Source organism: Sinocyclocheilus anshuiensis, unplaced genomic scaffold (genome assembly GCF_001515605.1).
Source record: "Sinocyclocheilus anshuiensis isolate Anshui unplaced genomic scaffold, SAMN03320099.WGS_v1.1 scaffold729, whole genome shotgun sequence".
Classification (NCBI taxonomy): domain Eukaryota; kingdom Metazoa; phylum Chordata; class Actinopteri; order Cypriniformes; family Cyprinidae; genus Sinocyclocheilus; species Sinocyclocheilus anshuiensis.
Genome location: NW_015536561.1, coordinates 1045902 through 1068200, shown reverse-complemented (window position 1 = coordinate 1068200; position 22299 = coordinate 1045902). Strand labels below are relative to the sequence as shown.

The 22299-nt window shown below is 35.9% G+C and overlaps 1 protein-coding gene across 1 annotated transcript in view; it reads right to left on the bottom strand.

Moving 5' to 3' along the window:
- Window positions 1-16561, bottom strand: part of LOC107701817 (low-density lipoprotein receptor-related protein 5-like) — a gene marked incomplete at its 3' end in the record, with an annotated part of 76729 nt that extends 60168 nt beyond the window's left edge. The window contains exons 1-3 of the mRNA XM_016503942.1: window positions 16413-16561; window positions 5433-5633; window positions 3881-4100 (exon numbers count right to left, since the gene is read on the bottom strand). Coding sequence (XP_016359428.1) covers window positions 3881-4100; window positions 5433-5633; window positions 16413-16494 — 503 coding nt within the window. The remainder of the gene's footprint in view (window positions 1-3880; window positions 4101-5432; window positions 5634-16412) is intronic.
- Between the last annotated feature and the right edge of the window lie 5738 nt (window positions 16562-22299).

The following is a 22299-nucleotide window of genomic DNA, read 5'->3' as shown; positions in this document are numbered from 1 at the left end:
AATATAGGCCCACAACATTAAAAATACAGCAGTATATTTCATTGTACACATGGGGTACTTTTTATCCCTGTGTGCACCAAACCCATCTTGAGTGTTTGTTGCTAAAAAGCTAATTTTTTAGTTACATCTGACCATAGAAGCCAGTCCCATTTGAAGTTCCAGTCGTGTCTGACAACAGAATATGCTGGGGATTGTTTTGGATGAGAGCATTTTCTTTTCTTGATTTTTTTTTCTTGAAACCCTCCCAACCAACATGTGGTGTAGGTGCTGTTTTATTTATTTATTTATTTTTTTTTAAGGTTTTTGACCCTTAGAGGCATGCGATTAATCGTGCAGCCCTAATATATATATATATATATATATATATATATACACACACACACATACATGCTTTATGTATAATGTAAACAAAAAAGTAAGGTTGAAGAACATATACTATAAATATAAAAAATAATAGCATTCTTATAGTATTAATGTTGATTCAAATATAAATATTGACATATGTGTATACATAAATACATATATATGCACATAGGTACATATGCACACACACACACAAATTGCGAATTGTATGTGAACTGACATTGGACATAAATATATAAATAAATATTTATATGTAACTTATATTTAGCGATTACTTTAGTAAAGGAGTAATTTTAATTACACTTATTATATATTTATTACATTTAAATTTAATTAAATATTTAGTCCTTTAATACATTCAATATATATTTATTATATATTTCATTTATACATGTTTAGCTTTGTCATCAGTTTGTGTATATATACATATATATTTATATAAAGAGAGAGAGAGAAATATATATATATAAAATACAGTAATACAGTATTTGAAAATCTAATCAATATTTGAATAATGATAAAATATTTTTTTATTACTTTATTAATACAAGTAATATTACTGTTATTATTATAACTGATTTTGTTGTATTTGACAGACAACAGGAGTGAACTGCACTACTAAATATCTGATAAATCATGACAAAAACTAGACAAAAAAAAAGCCTTAAAAAGTTTAATTTGCTGATATTCTTAAAACTTAAAGTCGCCCTGTGGTGAAAATTGTTGTTTATTTGTCTATGTGGTGTTTTTAATATGCTTTTAGACAAACCATGTGCCAATGTATCTATCAACACCATTGCTGAGTATTTTCTTCTTAAAACGGTAGTTTCCCAAAGGCAGTCACAGAAACGCGGTTTGAAACTTTTTTTTTGCTACGTCACAAAATTCAATAACCAATCACGTCAAGGGATCCTATCCTTAGCATATCATTAACTGTGCTGCAAAGCAGAGGGTCTAGTGAGAAGGCAGCCAGGTTAATCCGGTAACAGTTATATTTTTTCTGTAGATATTTCGCTAACTGTTAATATTTCCCCATATTTTCACGATGTCATGTGCTGTTAGCACTTATTTATTTGTATTTAGAACCGCTAACTTGAATAATAACCCGCGGCAGCAGTATAAAAGTAGCCCGGAGTCAGGCGCACCTCTCGCGGGCGCGATTTGGAATCACAAACTTGGCTGCATTTGAGTCTTCAAGGCATTTTCAGGACACAACATCGTCAAGTAAGTAAATTTAACGAATGTTACAGTATCCATTGTAGTTTTTATCAGTCATTATCAGTGTACGAACCAGCACAAACAGATAATGTTACCTCACGAAGTTAGCCATCAGTCTCCTTGCTTATGTTGAGCATACCAGCTTATTTCTGGTTCAAACACATATGGCTTAATTAAACCAATATTTCCACTTGCCATTGCTATTGTATCACGTTTACTACAGTTCAGTACAGTTCAGGAGGCGCTGGCTCATGGCTGGCTGGTGTGTGACTGAGGGGAGGGATTGCGAATTGTATGTGAACTGACATTGGACATAAATATATAAATAAATATTTATATGTAACTTATATTTAGCGATTACTTTAGTAAAGGAGTAATTTTAATTACACTTATTATATATTTATTACATTTAAATTTAATTAAATATTTAGTCCTTTAATACATTCAATATATATTTATTATATATTTCATTTATACATGTTTAGCTTTGTCATCAGTTTGTGTATATATACATATATATTTATATAAAGAGAGAGAGAGAAATATATATATATAAAATACAGTAATACAGTATTTGAAAATATAATCAATATTTGAATAATGATAAAATATTTTTTTATTACTTTATTAATACAAGTAATATTACTGTTATTATTATAACTGATTTTGTTGTATTTGACAGACAACAGGAGTGAACTGCACTACTAAATATCTGATAAATCATGACAAAAACTAGACAAAAAAAAAGCCTTAAAAAGTTTAATTTGCTGATATTCTTAAAACTTAAAGTCGCCCTGTGGTGAAAATTGTTGTTTATTTGTCTATGTGGTGTTTTTAATATGCTTTTAGACAAACCATGTGCCAATGTATCTATCAACACCATTGCTGAGTATTTTCTTCTTAAAACGGTAGTTTCCCAAAGGCAGTCACAGAAACGCGGTTTGAAACTTTTTTTTTGCTACGTCACAAAATTCAATAACCAATCACGTCAAGGGATCCTATCCTTAGCATATCATTAACTGTGCTGCAAAGCAGAGGGTCTAGTGAGAAGGCAGCCAGGTTAATCCGGTAACAGTTATATTTTTTCTGTAGATGTTTCGCTAACTGTTAATATTTCCCCCTATTTTCACGATGTCATGTGCTGTTAGCACTTATTTATTTGTATTTAGAACCGCTAACTTGAATAATAACCCGCGGCAGCAGTATAAAAGTAGCCCGGAGTCAGGCGCACCTCTCGCGGGCGCGATTTGGAATCACAAACTTGGCTGCATTTGAGTCTTCAAGGCATTTTCAGGACACAACATCGTCAAGTAAGTAAATTTAACGAATGTTACAGTATCCATTGTAGTTTTTATCAGTCATTATCAGTGTACGAACCAGCACAAACAGATAATGTTACCTCACGAAGTTAGCCATCAGTCTCCTTGCTTATGTTGAGCATACCAGCTTATTTCTGGTTCAAACACATATGGCTTAATTAAACCAATATTTCCTCTTGCCATTGCCACTGTATCACGTTTACTGCAGTTCAGTTAGTGGATCAGGAGGCGCTGGCTCATGGTGGCTGGCTGGTGTGTGACTGAGTGGAGGCATTCAAGCTATTTTGTTACTACAGTTCAGTGGATCAGGAGGCGCTGGCTGGTGTGACTGAGTGGAGGCGGGGCTAATTTGCATATTCATTCAAGGGTGTTGTTACATTCAATCTATTTTAAGGCATGACTAATTTATTTTCACAAGAAAAAACATTTAAATATGTCATTTTGATGATCAAAGATGAGTTTTAAAGGATCAAATTTTTGACTACAGGGGGACTTTAAGAATACATAAAAAACTTAAGATATATTCTTAAAACTGTTACAATCCCACAACTATAAGACACGGCACAGACAGTGACTCACATTACCTAACATGTCTCAAGCCAAGTACGTGTGTACACGCTAAGCCAGGGCTTAAGTAATGTGAGTGAGAGCGATCTCTCAGAACTCAAGTTACATGTTGCATATAAACACGCCAACTCGCCAGCAAAGTCGCAGCGGACACACAAGTGGAATCTACTTCGGGCTGGACACACGGTACCAGAAGAGTGAAGGTTTGTCATGCAGGATCTACACACCACACAACAACAGGAAACAGCCTGATTGCTATGTTGCATCCCAATCTCCCTTTTGGGGGGGGTGGAGTTCTAATGGCCTATAAATAAACAACCAGGCCACGCATTAATGAACGCTGGGGGTCAAGGGTGGAATGGAGGATGGGGATGAGAGAAAGAAGAAATGAGAGCAGAGTGGAAGGGACTCACCTATGAGCAGGGTTTAACGCTATCGCCCTGGGTTGGTCGAGATCTTGCCAGAAGAGCACCTTGCGAGAGGTGCCGTCCAAGTTGGCCACTTCGATGCGGTTCGTCTCAGAGTCGGTCCAGTAGAGTTTGTGTCCGAGCCAGTCGCAGGCTAAGCCATCAGGAGAATCCAGACCTGATACCACCACCATCTGCCCTCTGCCCAGTGTGGCCTCCTTCATAGCTGAAAAACAAGGCCTCCATTCAGTTCCACAACACTATTATCAGTTTAAGCATTCCTCAAATGTTTAATTTTGCCTCCAGATAATGATACAACATTTTTTGCTGTGCAACAGTAGGGTCGCTGCTCGCAAAAATGAATTAATATTAAAATACAGTCCTACATGACTGAAAAATTATGCCAAATGGCATATGTATCAGTGTCTGTCAACATTAAATATTTCACTGCTGATTTTGGATTTTTAATTTAATTAAAATTTTAATTTTCACCCATTTTTAGATTACTTTTCTCGTCAAAGATCCCACCACTTTTATTTTTATTTGTAATTGTTATTAGACATACAAAAAATATATATAGATCATAACAGATCATGTGACACTGAAGACTGGAGTAAAGGCTGCTGAAAATTCAGCTTTGCCATAACAGGAATAAATTTTAACATTTAAAAAATTATGAAAAGAGAAAAGAGTTCATAAAAACTCTTGTAATAGTTTTTTGTAATAATATGTCATAATATTACTGTTTTTACTGTATTTTGATCAAATAAATGCAACTTTGGTGAGCAGAAAAGACTTTGGTAACACTTTAGTCTAGGGACCAATTCTTACAATTAACTAGTTGCTTATTAGCACGCCTATTATTAACATATTGGCTGTTTATTAGTACTTATAAAGCACATATTCTGCATGAACATATTCTACATCCTTAATCCTACCCAATACCTAAACTTAACAACTACCTTACTAACTATTAATAAGCAGCAAATTAGGAGTCTAAGGCAAAAGTCGTAGTTAATGGTTTGTTAATAGCGAGAACTGGACCTTAAAATAAAGTGTGACCGAGACCAGGCATGTGATTGGCCAAGGACAAAAAAGAAGGTCTTAAAAATAATGCAGTTTTGCAATTTCAGTCGTCCTGAATGAGGCAGAATGCTGAAGGCGTCAATTGTCCGGTTGGATGACGACGACGGTGCACCAGATGAGCAATACCGCGCACAATTCAAACATGATGACGACGACAGCGCGCGAGATACCAACAAACGCCCCCCCAAAAAAAGAACGAAAAAAAAAACCTCAGATCTACGTGAATCACATGGGTCATCCCTCAGAGGTCGGATATTATGGAAATACGTATTTATACGGAAAAATCACATCCCTGCGAGACTTTTCTCAAAAATATTTAAAATTATATTAGATAAATATATTAGATATATTTAAAATATTAGATAAACTATTCCTTTAAAAATTTTAAAATACAAACAGAAAAAAATGTCTAGATTGCCTTCTACAGTAATTTCCTTGACAGTAATTCCAAACCACAACACACTGATCTTACAGTTAGTAGAGAGGTTGTAGTAGGTCTGTTTGATGGCCTCTTCACTGACGTCCGTCCAGAATATCAGGCCCTCTGACAAGAGAAAGTCCACTGCGGCCGCATCCTCAAGATCGTTGACAACCACGGTGGACTCTGTCCGGCCCACCTCTGCGTCCACCAGCCGGACATCCCGCCGGTTGGCGAAGAGCAGCAAGGGAGAACCTGGTGGCAAAAATTCAGATGTGACCAAAAATATGTGTAATTTCATTTCACTGGGTTTAGGGCTGCACCATTATGACAAAAATCATAATTGTCAATTATTCCCTTGAAATTGTAATTGCGATTATTAATTATGATTATCACAATTTACACAATGTTTATACCATTGTTTGATGCAGCTGCATGACGCATTTTTATATGAAAATAAACAAGCTGAAAACACTCTAACTGAAAAACCTTTAGTGCTTTTCTATAGTATTAAGCCTCAAATGTCAACTATACATTGGATTGGTTTCTTCTTTAAAGGTCCCATATTGTCAAAACTGAAATTTCCTGGCTTTTTTCACGATTACTGAGGTCTAGGGGCTATTTAAGAGCATTTTGCTGACCAATGGTCATGCCTTAACTTTGACATTTCTGTATTGCATTCGTTTTTAATATTTCTCATGGGGATTTAATCATTTTTGACTTCTCAGTCTGAGTTAAATCTTTTTTTTTGGCTAATTTTATCCGCAAAAAAAACCCTGCCTTAATAAGGAGCGAGTGGGCGGTAATGGTCAGAAATTCAGCGGGAGCGGGCTTAAGAAAACTGTACCGCTCAGGTCTCTAGGCTGCGCGTCAACACATGTTTTTTTTTTCGCGCTCCCCCATCTCCACCCCCAATCATTAGTGCCGCTTGTTCGGTCTTTGACAGAACATATAGGACAATTTTTTAAATAGCGCCATAAACAAAATTTATTTCAAATTGAATTCAAGCACTTTCAAGGACCTATGTTTGTTTTCAAGTACTTTCCAGGCCTTGAATCCATATGTCTGAAATTCAAGTACTTTCAAGTACTTTCAAGAAGCGTGGGAACCCTGCATGTAGAAAGAAAAAAACGCATTTTAAGCACGCAGAATAACATAAGTGGACTTTGAACGATTAATTGCCGCTTTGAACGATTATTGACATCGGATTGGTTTCTTCTTTAAATTATAAAAAAGTAAAAATATGAATGGTATTATAATGTTATACTAAAACTAAAATTTAAATAATGGGAAAAACCCTTAAGATAACATGTAGAAAGAAAAAAAACGCATCTTAAGCACGCAGAATAACATAAGTGGACTTTGAACGATTAATTGCCGCTTTGAACGATTACGTAATTGTGGCATCCATAATTGTAATCACGATTAGAAATTAGATTAATTGTGCAGCCCTAACTGGGTTAAATCATTATTAAAAATGAGGAACAGACAATAACATTTTCTTTACAAATTAGGCCTATGACTCCGCATTTCTGCTACCAAGGAATCTGCCATTTCAAAAAAACGTGCTTCGTAATCCACTCCGTCTGTCTGCTGCAACCCAGGCTCCCTGTCTCTAAATAATCAGTGTTTTTCATGAACTCATCGCGTTAAATGAGAGGCACATGTGACACTCTCTAGGGAATGAATAGCAGACGAAACAACGGAAATGTCTGCCCTTCATTTTGGCACCCAGACATCTCCACGGACACCGCCAGTTGGCACCTCGCACCCGTCCGCATGTGCCAGCAAGTGCCACTCACGTCGCAGTCAATAACTTCCAGGGGGTGAGAGGACATATGATGTCATTAGATGCAGACACAAGGACTAGTGATAGTGCTGCTGAGGGTTGGGACGTCCTGCTGTGGTTTACCAGCATGCCACTTACTAAGAGCCATATCACCATCAATAAGTAACTGCGGGTTTCTGTTATTCAGGGTGATGCTATTAATAATAAAATGTAAAACTCCTCATAGGTCAATATTACCCATATAAAGCCTACTGTGTCATATTTGGTAGTAGTGTTGTCAAAAGACCCGGTATTTCTTACTTTTATTACTTGTGGGAAAACTTGAAACACTTTTAAATAAGTATAAAGAATGGCATTGGTTTTGTACATTAAATTTTTGTTTAACGTTATTAATAAAAATGTTGTTCAATTAGCATGTTTTTGTGTTTTGCTTTGGTACCGAAATTGGTACCGAGAACCGTTCACTGGTATTGGTACCGAATACTGAAATTTTGGTACCGTGACAACACTATTTGGTAGACACATTTTTAAGGCCTCTAAATTATCAACATCATCAAAAACTTTGCAAAACCTGTTGTACACAATCTACTACACGCATTCTGTCATCTGATTGATTGATTTATACTTTTTTTTTTACCTTTTGGTATCATTCAAAAACTGTCCACCTTCAGGTTATGTGTCTTTCTGCTATGAAATATTTACTTCATAAAGTATTTTATATTGTTAGTAGCATTTAAAGATGAACACTTGCTGGACTGAAGCAACTCAGACTTACTTGATTAACTATATTATTATTATTATTATTATTTAGAAAAATCATGTTCAATCGTAATTTTCAAATATGATGATTTTATTTGTCTCTCAATCATCATTGTATTGCATTGCATCATATATTTCGCCTAAAAAAAAACTACAGAGCTTTGATCATAAAACTAAGCATTAAATATAATTTTACTAAGACATATTACTGGGAGATACAGAGTGACAACGGACATTTGTATGCATTATACTGTTATAATGATTTCATTGATTTACATTACAAGCTATCATAATTTCAATATAAAAATCAGCAGCTGCATAAAACTGCATTTTGTTTTGCTCAGTTTGGGCCTTTGAATAAAACTGAGGTGTTTTTCCTCCTCCATTATGAGATCCATATTCTCCTACATCATACTATATGAGCCATAAAAGCCTTAGCCTGGATGTATCAAAATGAAGGGGGGAAAAAAAAAACAGAAGTAGAAGTTAATAACATTTGAGCCATTCATTGCAAGTGTGCAGGATTTTTTCCTCACCCATTTTATCAGATGTCCTGTAAAAGTCGTAAGTCTGATCATTTAGAAACGGAATAGCACACCTCTCCTAAACAAACCACACGATTTCAGATATCATTCATGTCTGTGGCACAAACTTTACAGAATGAGTTACGCGCAAAAGTTTAATACCTTTGATTAGAGGTTTGCTTAGAGGCCAACCTAAAGTATGAGCAAAAGTAACAGCAATTCTTGCCTTATTTTGAGATCTCAAACGGTCCTAAAGTGGCATTTTCCATCATGTGATCGCAGCTTTCTGCCCAGGCCGGTATCCACTAAGCAAGCAGTCTTACGAGACTAAACAGTGCACGATATGTGATTTGGTGTTATCTAAAAGCAAACACCGCAGCAATTTTTGGCTTGAGGGTTATTTTATCAGCAACCACCAGGAAGGAAAACCAGCATGTATGTGTCCTGTAAAGCTCCTCTGCTGAGAAAAAAAAGGTGCTAGAGAACCACCACAGATCTCCTACATTTCAGAGTCATCACATTTAACTTTATGAATCACTGGCCAGCTGGGATAACATAAGGCCTTTCAGCTATAGGCAACTATAAATAAATCATTCACAGATGTGGATTCAGAAGGCAATATAGTTTGTTTTATAGCCATATAATTAAAATTATTAAATTAATATTATCAAAAAATTATAAAAGTTTATGAAAACAACAAAAACAAATCGCCAGCCCCAAATGAAATAGTTTAAAAGGTTGAACCTAAATAACATAAACTATACACTCATGTATACACATTTTATTTAGCTAATGTATACACATTTTATTTAGCTAATGGAAGAAATAAGAACTGAAGGAAAAGGAGATTTAAGCCAGATGCTCAGTATTAGCTAGTCACGTCATTTAACTATCAGTGGCTTCCTGCTAAGAACACGCATATGCATATTTTGCAACTGCCACATACAACACTCTAAGAAGCCAGATTTTATAAATACTTCCTATTAAAGACCATCAGTTCCTTTACAAATTTACCAAGTCCAAAACAACACCTTTAAGCTTGACTTTCTGTACTGTTATCACAAACTCAATACCCAACTATGACCACAGGAAGTGTCAATTACTTGCCAAGTGTAAACACAACTTTAGCATGATTTACAGTTGTATACACTTCATACAAACACAGCACTCCGTCTACTAAACACTGATAGAGGCGTGAAGCACACATGCTGTAAGCAACAACAGACCCCAGACATCAAACAATAATCGGCCGTCCCCATTCTGCCTGGCCCACAGATTGTTTCTTTAATCTTTTTGTCCACCTCTTTCACTCCTTTCTTCCAGCTTTCCAACTACATCAAAGACAGAGGTATAATCAAATCACTGTGAAAAGGAGATGCAGGTCTATTCTTTCTTCTTATCAGCTAGTTACTTCAAGCATATACATATTACACAGTTTGGTGGGACTATTGGCAATGTACATGTCATTTAAGCAGCATAATTGCAGCATATGCTTCCATCTGCACAGAAAAACCTTTGGAATGGTCCACCAGAGCCTGGGAGGACTCTGACACCTCCTTCCCCGGCGAGCACAGAGCAGTGGGGATTAAAAAGATAACCTCGTCCCAACAGCTGCACTGTTTTATGAGATCACACGGACCTCTGCGGTCCAAATGTGCAAGAAAAAACACCACCACCACCAGCAGGATGCATAAGAACCACAACCAGCCCCATGCCACAATCTCCTACCCAAACAGACGAAATCACTCACTACAGGTCATTTCAGTTAGTTAAACCAAACACATTAGCTGATGGATAGCTAGGCTATAGTTCAAGAAAAGTAGATTCTCAGTCTTAGGGGTTTACTTTAATAACTACAAATATTTAACACATTTAAAATTAAAGGCCTGTCAATGGTTCCTACAGATTCAGCAAAAAAGACTCTTCCTACGAATAATTTTTTACTCTCTCTCACTCTATGGTTATTTAGGGATAAATAACATTCTTGATGTTCATTCTATGTTTTTCAAATGCATTGCTCTGGGTCTTTGGAGATTAATAAATTTAATGACATCCATTACAGACAAATCATATTAATATCCAAAGAACGAATGAACAGACGGACGGACGGACGGAAATCCTGCACACTTGCAATGAATGGCTCAAATGTTATTAACTTCAGATGCAGCTTCTGTGTTTTCTCTGCATTGCAAAGATTAATTTTGTCAATACTGATTTAATTTGCTTGGTAAAAGCCCAAATGACTTATTATTCTAATTGACTGATTCAGTTTAAGAATTTGACTGAAAAGATGATGCACACATTTAGAAAAAAGGGCTTTATAAAGGTAAAAATGCCCATAAAAGGTAAAAAAAAAATCAATTTAAACGTATTGGAAAATATTAATTTCTATCACTGCTGTGAACAGATCACCACACAGAATATGCAGAATATGAAAAACTTTGTGTCAGCTGTCCACGGTAGTCCTTAAGATATCAGCACAATAACACACAGCAAAATATCATCTAATTATCGTTATCGATAAAATCCCAGAAAATATTGAGATATATTTTTGTCAATATCGCACACTCCTAATATATTTAATGTTTTGTAGATAGATAGATAGATAGATAGATAGATACAATTGTTTTAACAAACTTTATTTTTCTAGTTTACCTTTTGGCAGATTTCTGAGGTTTTACTGTATAGAAAGATAATTAGAAGCCACTCAAAGGCTCCTGAAAGGAGTTTCTGCAAATTCACAACTTCTGTGGACACAAATCTTTCTCACAGAGCACATCTGAGCTCACTATAAGAAAGAAAAGGGAAAACAGATGAACGCCAGCAACTCTGTAATGGTTTTAGAGACAACATGCCAGAGTTCTAGGCAAAAGCAAGGCGAGCCTTGTTTCAATGGACATTTAAACACCGTGCCTTACTAGAAGAAACAAAATCAGTCAAAGTCTAGCAATAAATTTCAACCACAGCGTGAAGATCACTAATCTCCCTAAACAGACGTCCCTAGGAGAACTCATTTCCAGTCTATAACCGAGCACCCATATGACTTAGGAACTACCACTCTTCTCTGACTTTTGTAGTGCCAGGAGGGGGAGTTGAGAGCACCTGGGCCCACCGGGCTCCTCCTTTGTAGAGAAAGAGCACAAAGAAACAGCTGAAGGAGTCTGAGCTTGTCACCAGAATTAACCGTCTTCAGAAGGGAGGAGCACAAAGGAGGCTAGAGGTCTACGAACACGTGAAGTGTCCTGGAAAGTGGGGAAAAGAGCTTCAAATGAAAAGCTGCTCAGCTCATTCACTATCTCTGTTTTCTTTCTCTTCCTCTGTCCTCAATCTCCTTTTACCTACCTGATTTGCCTGATTACGATCAAAACCGGTCGCTCACTTCCTCCAACCCTTATCAGCAAGAGACCAAACACTCTCAGAAAAAAAAGGTACAAAAGCTGTCACTGGGGTGGTACCTTTTCAAAAGGCACACCTTTGTACCTAAACAGTCCATATTGGTACCTTAAAGGTACATATTAGTACCTAAAGTGTACATATTAGTACCTAAAAGGTACAAAAGTGTACCTTTTGAAAAGGTACTGCCCCAGTGACAGCTTTTGTACCTTTTTTTCTGAGAGTGACCAGTAAAGTGAGAGATTGTGTTAAAGAAAACACACAAGTATGCAAACGTTTTTTTTTTAACTGTGAACTCTGTGACACCTTCTTATGATCCTAATAAAATAATTCACACCTAAAGATCTATCTATCTATCTGGTCTAAATTGCCTACAAACGTTTAAAACTAGGGCTGCACGATAAATCGCATGCGATATTTAATGCGCATCTTGTCAGAAAGCCGGTTCTGTAATCAGCGGTAAATCTCCATCACGTGCGTGCTTTCACATTGAGCAGCATTAACTACACAGAGCCGTTGTTCACTGACGAGCTGCGCAAAAAATCACGCGAATATGAACGTGGTTTTGCGCAGCTCGTCAGTGAACAACGGCCCTATTTAAAACTATTTTAAACTGAAATAACAATTCAAAATGCACAAATGTCCAGCAAGTCCAAGACCCACAGTAGGATAAAAATAGGGACTGGCTGTTACATTTCCTTCACATTCCCCCCAAAAATACTTTCATTCAAATGCAAACTTGCTTAATTAGCTTAAGAAGTGATTGACATTGGCAGTAGGAGCTTGACAATTGCATCAAAAGTTTTGTGGTTTTTGTTATGCTAAAATTCAACAAGGCCTTTTGCTGTTCACTTATGTTAAATTAGCATTACATGCAACAGATTTTACTCCATCACTTTTGTCTTTGAATACACAAAAATTGAAAAAATTGAAAAAAAACCTGGGTTACAACTTATTAAATTTGTATTAATACTAGAAAAACTCCAGAGACGAGGCTCTGACATTTGCAGTGATGCTTGCTGGCAGACATTTCCAAACTTACATAGTGACATGTCAACAAATGAACCACTCGCTTATTGACGTGACCTGAATAAATACGTTTTTTCTCTAAAACCATTTAAGAACACCAAGCCCAAACTCCAACGAAAAATAACATGAGTCTGTTCTCAAAATTGCAATATAATAGCTTGTAATAATGCAACAGCAGCTGCATACAAACAATTGGCGCTTTTCCACTGCGTGGTACGACTCGGCTCGGTACGGCTCAGTACGGCACGGTTCGGCTCGGCTCGGTTTGCGTTTCCACTGCAGCTCAGTACCGCTTTAGAGTGGGCGGGATTATTCACATGTCGTTATAGTTGAACCGCCTCTACTGCCACGACTCCTAAAAAAAACTTTTTCATTCCACGTCGCCCCATCAAGCTCTCGCTGGATCTGCTCCTCTGCTATCAACAAAAGGAACATCTGTTCTTCCGCAACAGACAACAAAACTTTTTGGTTGTTAAAAAAAGGTGCGCTCGTTCAAAACAGTTGCGTTCGATCCTTCGCTGGCTGTGCTGATTTAAATCTAGCGGTTCTTTTGTGTTTGTGTCGCAAGTTCAGTGACGCAGGTAGTGACGATTCTCTCCGGCCAATCCGTGATCAGCAGAGTTTACACGTCACGTTTTGGTAACGGTACGGTTCACTTGGAACCCCAACCGAGGTGGTACTAAAAAAAGTAACAGGTACCAGGTACTGTACCCAGTGGAAAACCCCCCAAAAGTGAATCGTACTGAGCCGTACCGTGCCGTACCATGCAGTGGAAAAGCGCCAAATGTAGCAATAATTTAAGTACTTCATAATGCCAAAATCAGAACATTTCAGCCAAGAAGAAGTAGGTTTTGTTCCCTAACTCTTAAAAATAAAGGTTCATCAATTTTTTTTTGCACCAGCAAGTTCTTTATATTACAGCTTTTTAGATTTTCATCTTGGTTTACGGGTTCTCTGAAGCACCCATATATAAATGGTTTCCTACAGTACAAGATAATTAAATTGTTTGTTGTGGAACTTATTAAAGATTTTCCAACAGAATCAGGCAGTAAAACATTTTGGATCTAATTGGAACCTTTTTTTTTTTTTACAGGATTTGATTAGATTCATGTTGTTCTGACAACTTGGTAACACTATATTATAACTTTTAATAGGAATTAATTCACAAAAACTAAAAATGCTTAACAGAACACGTTCATGTACATTTAGATCGGAATATATCAGAAAACATAAATTAAGCATTTCTAACTATTCGAAATAGTGCTGGGCGGTATGACCAAAAATTTATATCAGTCATCACGTTCTATTAGTTCTACAGCTTCAGTTTCGGAACTTTCACGCTTAGTAACACATACAGCTGTTCCCTCGCCACAGTCCAACAGTGAAAAGGGACCCCTTTCAAACAGTGTCGCGTTCCGAACATTGTTTAAGCGACATACACCGGTATTGCGGTATTTTAAAAATTCATATCATAACAAAAATACACACGGTTCGGTATGAACTGGTATACCACCCAGCACTAATTCGAAAGCACATTAACTGATTGTCTTAGCATTATGCAATAAAGCTTGATGGAATGGATAACATGACAAGCCTAATACAGACTAATCATCTTAAGCAATATTTACGCAATAAGGTTAGTTGAAATGGGTTAGAAGGCTAGCCTAAAAGAAACTAATCATCATCTTAAGATTTATTTATGCAATAAAGTTTGTTGGAATGAGCTAGAAGACTAGTCTAATACAAAAAGGACTATGTAGTTGTTGGTAAATGTTAGGAGTAAAGTTATGAACAGAAGCTAAACAGATATGAGTGGAGGCACATAATATGACTCAATCCATCTGAATTAAACTATTCACACGGTTCAACTTCCTTGCCCCAGAAATAACACCAAACCGCAGTTCAATCTCTCTCTCTCTAGGCGTGAATACAAACATCCCAGCAAACCAATAATGAGTACATGGTGCTAAAACTATAAATATTTAAGCACAGTCCTGTTGATATACTTTGTACAAAAATAAAAAGCATTTAGCTTTTTTCTTTTGAAATTTTAATGCTTTTAGCATTTATGACCTTATGATATTGTAAGGTCATAAATGTGAGTATTTTTACTCTGCAGGTCCATTTTAAATGAACTCGTTAATATAGTGGAAAACTAGAAATGATGACTAGTTAATTACAGACATAACATTTATACATAACATGTATCTACATTTTAACCTATTGAATTAACACAAACTTCCCATATAAACGTTTACTAACTGTTAACTACAGCTTTCTAATTTACAAACTAATTACCTGTTAAGCACTAATAATGTTTGTTCAGGTTATGAAAGTTATTATAAAGTGGTACCAAGAAAATCTAGCTCTTTATACTGGCTTACAGTCTTTATTTATTTATTTTTTTTACTCTTAATAAACTTCAGCAGTGTTTTTTTTGGCTGAAATTGCAACGTTAGTTTATCCGCTGAATTGTCAGTAATCAGTCATTCTTGAGAAATGGGACAAAACAGGGTGCAAAATTGAAAAAATAAAACCTTGTACTCAGACAAATTAAACTACATTTATGTATCTTATATGTACTAAGCTACTGAGCTATGCTTTAATGTCTGACGGTGTTGACAAAAAGTGGGGACGCAACTTTAAAATCGTATTAAACATGCATGTGTCATTAAAAAACAACCTTGCTTTGATAGCAGATATTATTAAGTGTTGCTTTTGATAAAACAAACTCTTTTTCATCATTAGAAAAAACATTTTTATCCATTTTATTGCATATGAATGCTTGAACCCTTCTCTGTGGACACACTGTTTTAGATGTAGTGAGAGGACATTAAGAAACACAGATTTGGTATAATAATGAGAAATTTTAATTGAAGGTGATAATTGTGTTAAATACATTCTATTATTAATCCCTCATGACATTTAAAATTGAAAATATTTTTATTTTTAAACCTAATAGCAGTTACCCTTGCTGGACCGGTTTTGTCCCATGTCTCAAGAATGACGAAGGTCAGGTAAAATAGCCGTCTTTAAAATAGTTTTAAAAGTCAATTGAATAATTTGGCACTTTTTCACGCTGTTTGACATCCGACACCACCGAGGCCTCCATAACACACAACCAGAGCAGTTTACAAGACCTGTGAGCTTAAAAACTCCGACCGAACATGTCAAATGCTTCCAGCAGGCATCACAAAAAGTTGTATTTTAGTTTTAAAGCTTCAACTCAACTTCCAGAAGTAACGTAACGTTACACATCTCGGTTAACAAACCCACCGCAGACTATCATTTGGTTCAAAGCAGCTCAACTTTACGCAGACTTAACTTTGCTCTCAAAACTACAGTTGCATTTCTAAATATGTAAACGATCAAAATACACGCCCGTGCGAAACAAAACACGTAAAAGTTACGCACAACCGACCGTGCGCAAGTTTGTCTCGCGCTCTTGCGTTTTACTATGTATCAGATTGTTCGCGGTGAAATAATGAGTTCAACACCTCAGAGCCGCAGGAAAAACTCCACAGAAACTCTGTTACTCACCACGAATCACCGTCAGACTACAACAAAGCAGCAGTTCCAGCAATAAAATCTCCATCGCAAGCGCTCCTTGCTTTAATTCCATAATCCCAGCTCCATTTCTTCGAGGTATTGGTGTTAGGAGAAAGTTTGTAGTCCGTAGGTCGGTCAGTCGGACTCTTCTAGCGACAGTAGAGGAGGCGCGAGGAGGGGAATGACTGACTGACAGCGGAAACCGATCGACGTCATCAAGTGGGATTGACCTTTCCAGTCCAGTGGAATATTTTTTTTAATTTGTTTTATTTTTTATTATTAATGACATAACCAAGAACAATACAATGAGAATTAACCATTGCAAAAAAATAAATAAATAAATAAACCAGTGCCAGAGCATAATACAAAATTATATATTAATAATATTCAAAGGAAAAATAAAATTTTATGCTACAATGTCATATTTACATACAACGTTATATGCTCTAACTGCCTTTTTACTTTTTACAAGTTTTGTAAAGCATTGCAATAAGGTTCCATTGGTTAATGTATTAACTAACATGAACAATACATCTATTACAGTATTTCAGTCATTCTTGAGACATGGGACAAAACCGGTCCAGCAAGGGATATTACACAGTCCAAGCTAAAAAAGCACATTTTGTTAAAAAAGAGAAAAGTTGGGAGGTTGTATCAAAGCATAGCTCAGTAGTTTAATACATATAAGATACATAAATGTAGTTTAATTTGTCTGAGTACAAGGTTTTATTTTTTCAATTTTGCACCCTGTTTTGTCCCACTTCTCAACAATGACTGATTTATTAATCTTTGTTTATGTTAGTTAATGAAAATACAGTTGATCATTGTTAGTTCATGTTAATTAACAGTGCATTAACTAATGTTAACAAGCACAACTTTTGATTTTAATAATGCATTAGTAAATGTTGAAATTAACATGAACTTAGATTAATAAATGCTGTAGAAGTATTGTTCATGTTAACTAAAGTAGGTAACTAATGTTTAATAATGAACCTTATTGTAAAGTGTTACCATTTAATTTTATGAATATGAAACTTTCCCAGGTCCATCGAAATAGTAGAGAGAACAGAATAAGACCCACAGTGTAAACTGTATATTTGAAGTGCAAGGATAAATGTACAGTCAGCTGGTCATTATCACAAAATAAATTTTGATTGCTGCGATTCGGGGTGCTGCTTTATTATACACCCTTAAAAATAAAGGTGCTTCACGATGCCATAGAAGAACCTTTTTGTCTAAATGGTTCCATAAAGAACCTTTAACATCTGAAGAACCTTTCTGTTTGACAAAAGGTTATTTATGGCGAAAGAAGGTTCTTCAGATTACAAAAAGGTAAAAAAGAGATGGTTCTTTAAAGAACCATCTCTTTTTTACCTTTTTGTAATCTGAAGAACCTTCTTTCGCCATAAATAACCTTTTGTCAAACAGAAAGGTTCTTCAGATGTTAAAGGTTCTTTATGGAACCATTTAGACAAAAAGGTTCTTCTATGGCATCGTGAAGCACCTTTATTTTTAAGAGTGTAGTGTTATGTGTGTTACCTTGATGGTGTTTTATGTTGATGTGTATATCACTGTACTCTTTCCTTGTGTTATTATTGGCTACAGTTGCTGGAGAGACCAATCTTGATGAACTTGTAGTCATCATGTGGGCAGCCAACGTTGTTATCAGTCCATTTTACAGTAACAAACAGATTTTACTCACTCAAACAGGCTGGAATATTATACTTATATAACAGTATAAGATTTATTGGCATATACAGTTAGGAGAGACAAAAAAATATATAGTCAACCAACATCAACACTGTCAAATAATGTTCAAATTGTTTTTGTTGTATCCAAGATATTAGGTTTGTGTCTATAAAGAAATTGGCTTTCAGAAATAAACCAGGACAGAATTGTTAAACTGAATTCTGACATATTTAACATCTTTGAGAATGTGCTGACTTTAAATCAGTGCATTTTACTTTTTATTATTTAGATTTAATAATAAATATGTACAATGACTATGGCATGGACATGGCATGACCATTCTAAAAATGTCATTTCTGATTTTGTTTTTTTTAAATAAGGGGGAAATTCAAAGTTGTGTCATTTCAGTGGAATGGAAGTGATGTTATGTTCTATATGTAATTTATGGTTACGACTAAGACAGACTTCCACTTTCATATACTCAGAACTTTTGCGTCTTTATATTCTCATACTTCAGGGGATTTTCAGTAGAAGCAACCATCAATGTTTCATAATAATACAAATCCTTCAGAAAAGTAAAAAGAGACCAACATGATTCAATTGTTAGTATGCAGTAAGAGTATAAAGCTGTACAATTTAGTACTGGGAGAACTTCATGAGACATATTTGAGTTCTCTGATTGCAGATTGTCAAACAGGAGTTCTGAAATAGAAGTAGACAAATGTGAGTTTAGTGTCTTCTATAGGGTCTTTTTCTCAGGAGAACAATTTGAAAAGCAGGAGAAATAACTGAGATATTAAAGAGATCTCATTTAGTCTTGGGAGAACTTGATGAGACATATTTGATTTCTCCGATGATGACAGATTGTCAAATATGAGTTCTGATGTTTTGAGAGACAAAAGTGAGATTAGTGTCTTCTCGGGTTTATTTTTAAATGGAACAATTTCAAAAGCAGGAGAAATGATTGAGATATTAAAGAGATCTCTTTTGGTCTTAAAAAACGTGATGAGACATATTTGTGACCCTGGACTACAAAACCAGTCTTAAGTCGCTGGGGTATATTTGTAGCAATAGCCAAAAATACATTGTATGGGTCAAAATGATTGATTTTTCTTTTATGCCAAAAATCATTAGGAAATTAAGTAAGCATCATGTTCCATGAAGATATTTTGTAAATTTCCTACTGTAAATATATTAAAACTTAATTTTTGATTAGTAATATGCATTGCTAAGAACTTCATTTAACTTCATTCAACTTTAAAGGCGATTTTCTCAATATTTTGATTTGTTTGCACCCTCAGATTCCAGATTTTCAAATAGTTGTATCTCAGCCAAATATTGTGCTTTCAGATGATGTATACATCTCAATTTCGAAAAATTGACCCTTATGACTGGTTTTGTGCTCCAGGGTCACATTTGAGTTCTCTGATTGCATATTCTCAAATGTGAGTTCTGAAACATGATATTCACATTACTGTCTTCTGGAGACTTTTTCTCCGGAGAACAATCTGAGAAACAACTGAGATAGAAGCTTTAAAGTGCATAAAACCTGCTTTGTAAGTGAATGACAGATCCATTCTTCTTTGTACTTCAGAAAACATCAGCTTAAACATGCCATGCTTGGCACAGTTTCTCCTGTTTGTTGCTAGCCTGTTATGTTTCTTCATGCTCGTATGAAAGCTCATGTTATAAAAGAGTAAAATACAATGTTGCAAATTATTTTCAGCCTCTTTCATGAGTCCCGAGGTGCTGTAAACATCAAGGATCAAACTGAACCCCTGGTGGACTGAAAGCGCTCATTGGGCTGAATGGTAAAGTTCTGCAACCAACTCCAAATCCAAAGTGAAAGCATATGTGCGCGGTAGTGCGTGTGAGCGAAGCAGGCAGTAATTCCCGGGCCTAGAGAAACATGCTGTAATGAAACCTGCCTTTACAGTCACCTGTGCGATATAGCTCTTGGCGTTCTCTTTGATCCGCCGAGCACTGCTCACAAATAAAAAAATCACTTTCTCCACTGCCTGTTGTTACTTTTGAATATTAGACTTTGTATTAATGCATCCAAGACTTAATGCGAGACATATTTTGTGTGTAACAGATGCCATCTGGAACAAGTCCTCTTAAAACAAAGGGTTTATAAGCATCATGTCATTGTGTGTCGTAATAACCCCGTTGCTTGCTACCTATTTCTCACTGGAAATTCATAGTCAGCCTGAAGCCGTGGTGAAATATGGGTCTGCCACTTAGTTACACAACCAAGGAAAACAAGGATATTCTGCTGAAAGTTGTAGCAAATAAACGGCTAATAGCTAGTATCAATACCAAACCATCAAAACAAATGAGAGGCCCACTGTTGTGTTTGGAAAGCGAGGTTAACGGTTTTATTGGAAATTTGTCTGCATTGTTTCTCTTTTGACATGAAGTAAAAATCTAGGATGTGAAATGCCAAAAGAAAGTGAGAGATTGGGAAATTTTGAGGCCTGAGACAATTCCTTTGGAAATTACAGAAATGCAGTGCTCAACAAGAAATGTGGTAATGATAGGTTATGAAGAATGTTTTTTTTTTTTTAGGCCAGATCAGGTCAGAAACTAGCTGCATAACCGCCTGCAGAAGATAACGATGGACTCCATACTCCATCCTGTGCTTCTCTAATAAAATCCACATTTCACATGACTCTTATTGTGTTTCCCCCCAAAACAAAACCGTCCCCTGGTGAGCTTGTTGTAAAGGTGTCGGCCCACCTTCTTTCCAACTCGTTATTTTCCTCCCTGCCAATTAAACTTCCAGACCTTTAAAATTAGACAATGTGCAGTGCACGTTTCCAAGGTGCAATTATTGGCCGACAGATGTGGCTTGTTTATGAGTGGCATCTTGTCTACTCCAAAGGCTGATTGATATGTACTACTCATAAAACACTTTGAAACCATGGGAAACCTGGGGCCCACTGGCTCCAAAAGCAAGGCGATGGTCCCCTTGAACTTACGCATCCTTTTCTGCTTGGTTTTTTCTTTTCTTTTTTGTGCTGATTTGCAATAACCATGGTAAACAAGGTAAAATGTGTTAAAAAGAGCTGAGAGGACCAGCTGAAAGTAGTATAAAATATTATATTTAAAGAAATTTCTCAATTGCAAATAAAAATGTCTCACACGACTCCAAACTGAGTAAAATGGTCGAAAATACAAAAAAAAAGTGGATGATCATTTAAAATGTATCCAGGGAAGCCTTGTATGCGTTCATATGTGATTTCAAATATCATCGCAACAACGAAGGAACTAAATGTAAGTTGTGATGTCTGATTCACGAACAAATTACTCTTATGAACCAGTTCTTTTTAAGGAGTCATTTTAAAAGATTCACCAATCATCGCAACAACGAAGGAACTAAATGTAAGTTGTGATGTCTGAATCACGAACAAATTACTCTTATGAACCAGTTCTTTTTAAGGAGTCATTTTAAAAGATTCACCAAACAACCTCCAAATCAGCTTGAATCAGACGCACTGATCTGTGAATTGTTTAGTTACTGAGTGAGTTCATATCGGACTCCCTCACTGAACCAAGAGTCGTTTGTCAGTTGTCCAATTCAAAATGAGATTCAATCGTTACTGTAAACGTGATGTCCCGTATAATTCAGTACTGTATAATTTGGTTGTTCATGACAAGGTGTAAAGATACATATTAACAATATTGTTTTGTTGCAGTCCATTAATAATGGTATTCTAACAAATATTGAAATATTTTACAAATATATTGGTTATGTCGTATAATTGTCATTGCTCTTAAACGTTTTTAGTTTTCTCAGACAATGTCACATTCCTTAACGTGCTAGTTAAATGCCCAACTTATTTTTGGGATTGAACTATATTTTTATTAAATTAAGGGAAGTGAAACATGCTCCATGATGAAAGTTCAAGTTTTTGTGGAAACCAGATGCACAGATTCGGTGTCAGCCTAGTCATGGATCAACGTTAAGGTAACATCAAGTACAGACAGACCCTTCACACATAATAAAGTAAGTCAGAGTGCAAAGTAAGTTTTTTCTTTATTATATATATTTTTAACAGTGCAGCTATTAAGACTTACAAAATCAATTTGGCACATATCAAACTATCATACTTCATCCCTTCCTCTGATCTGATCTTTGTTCCAGACACTAAATACACAATGGCTGAGTTATTCCCTTGGCTTTACA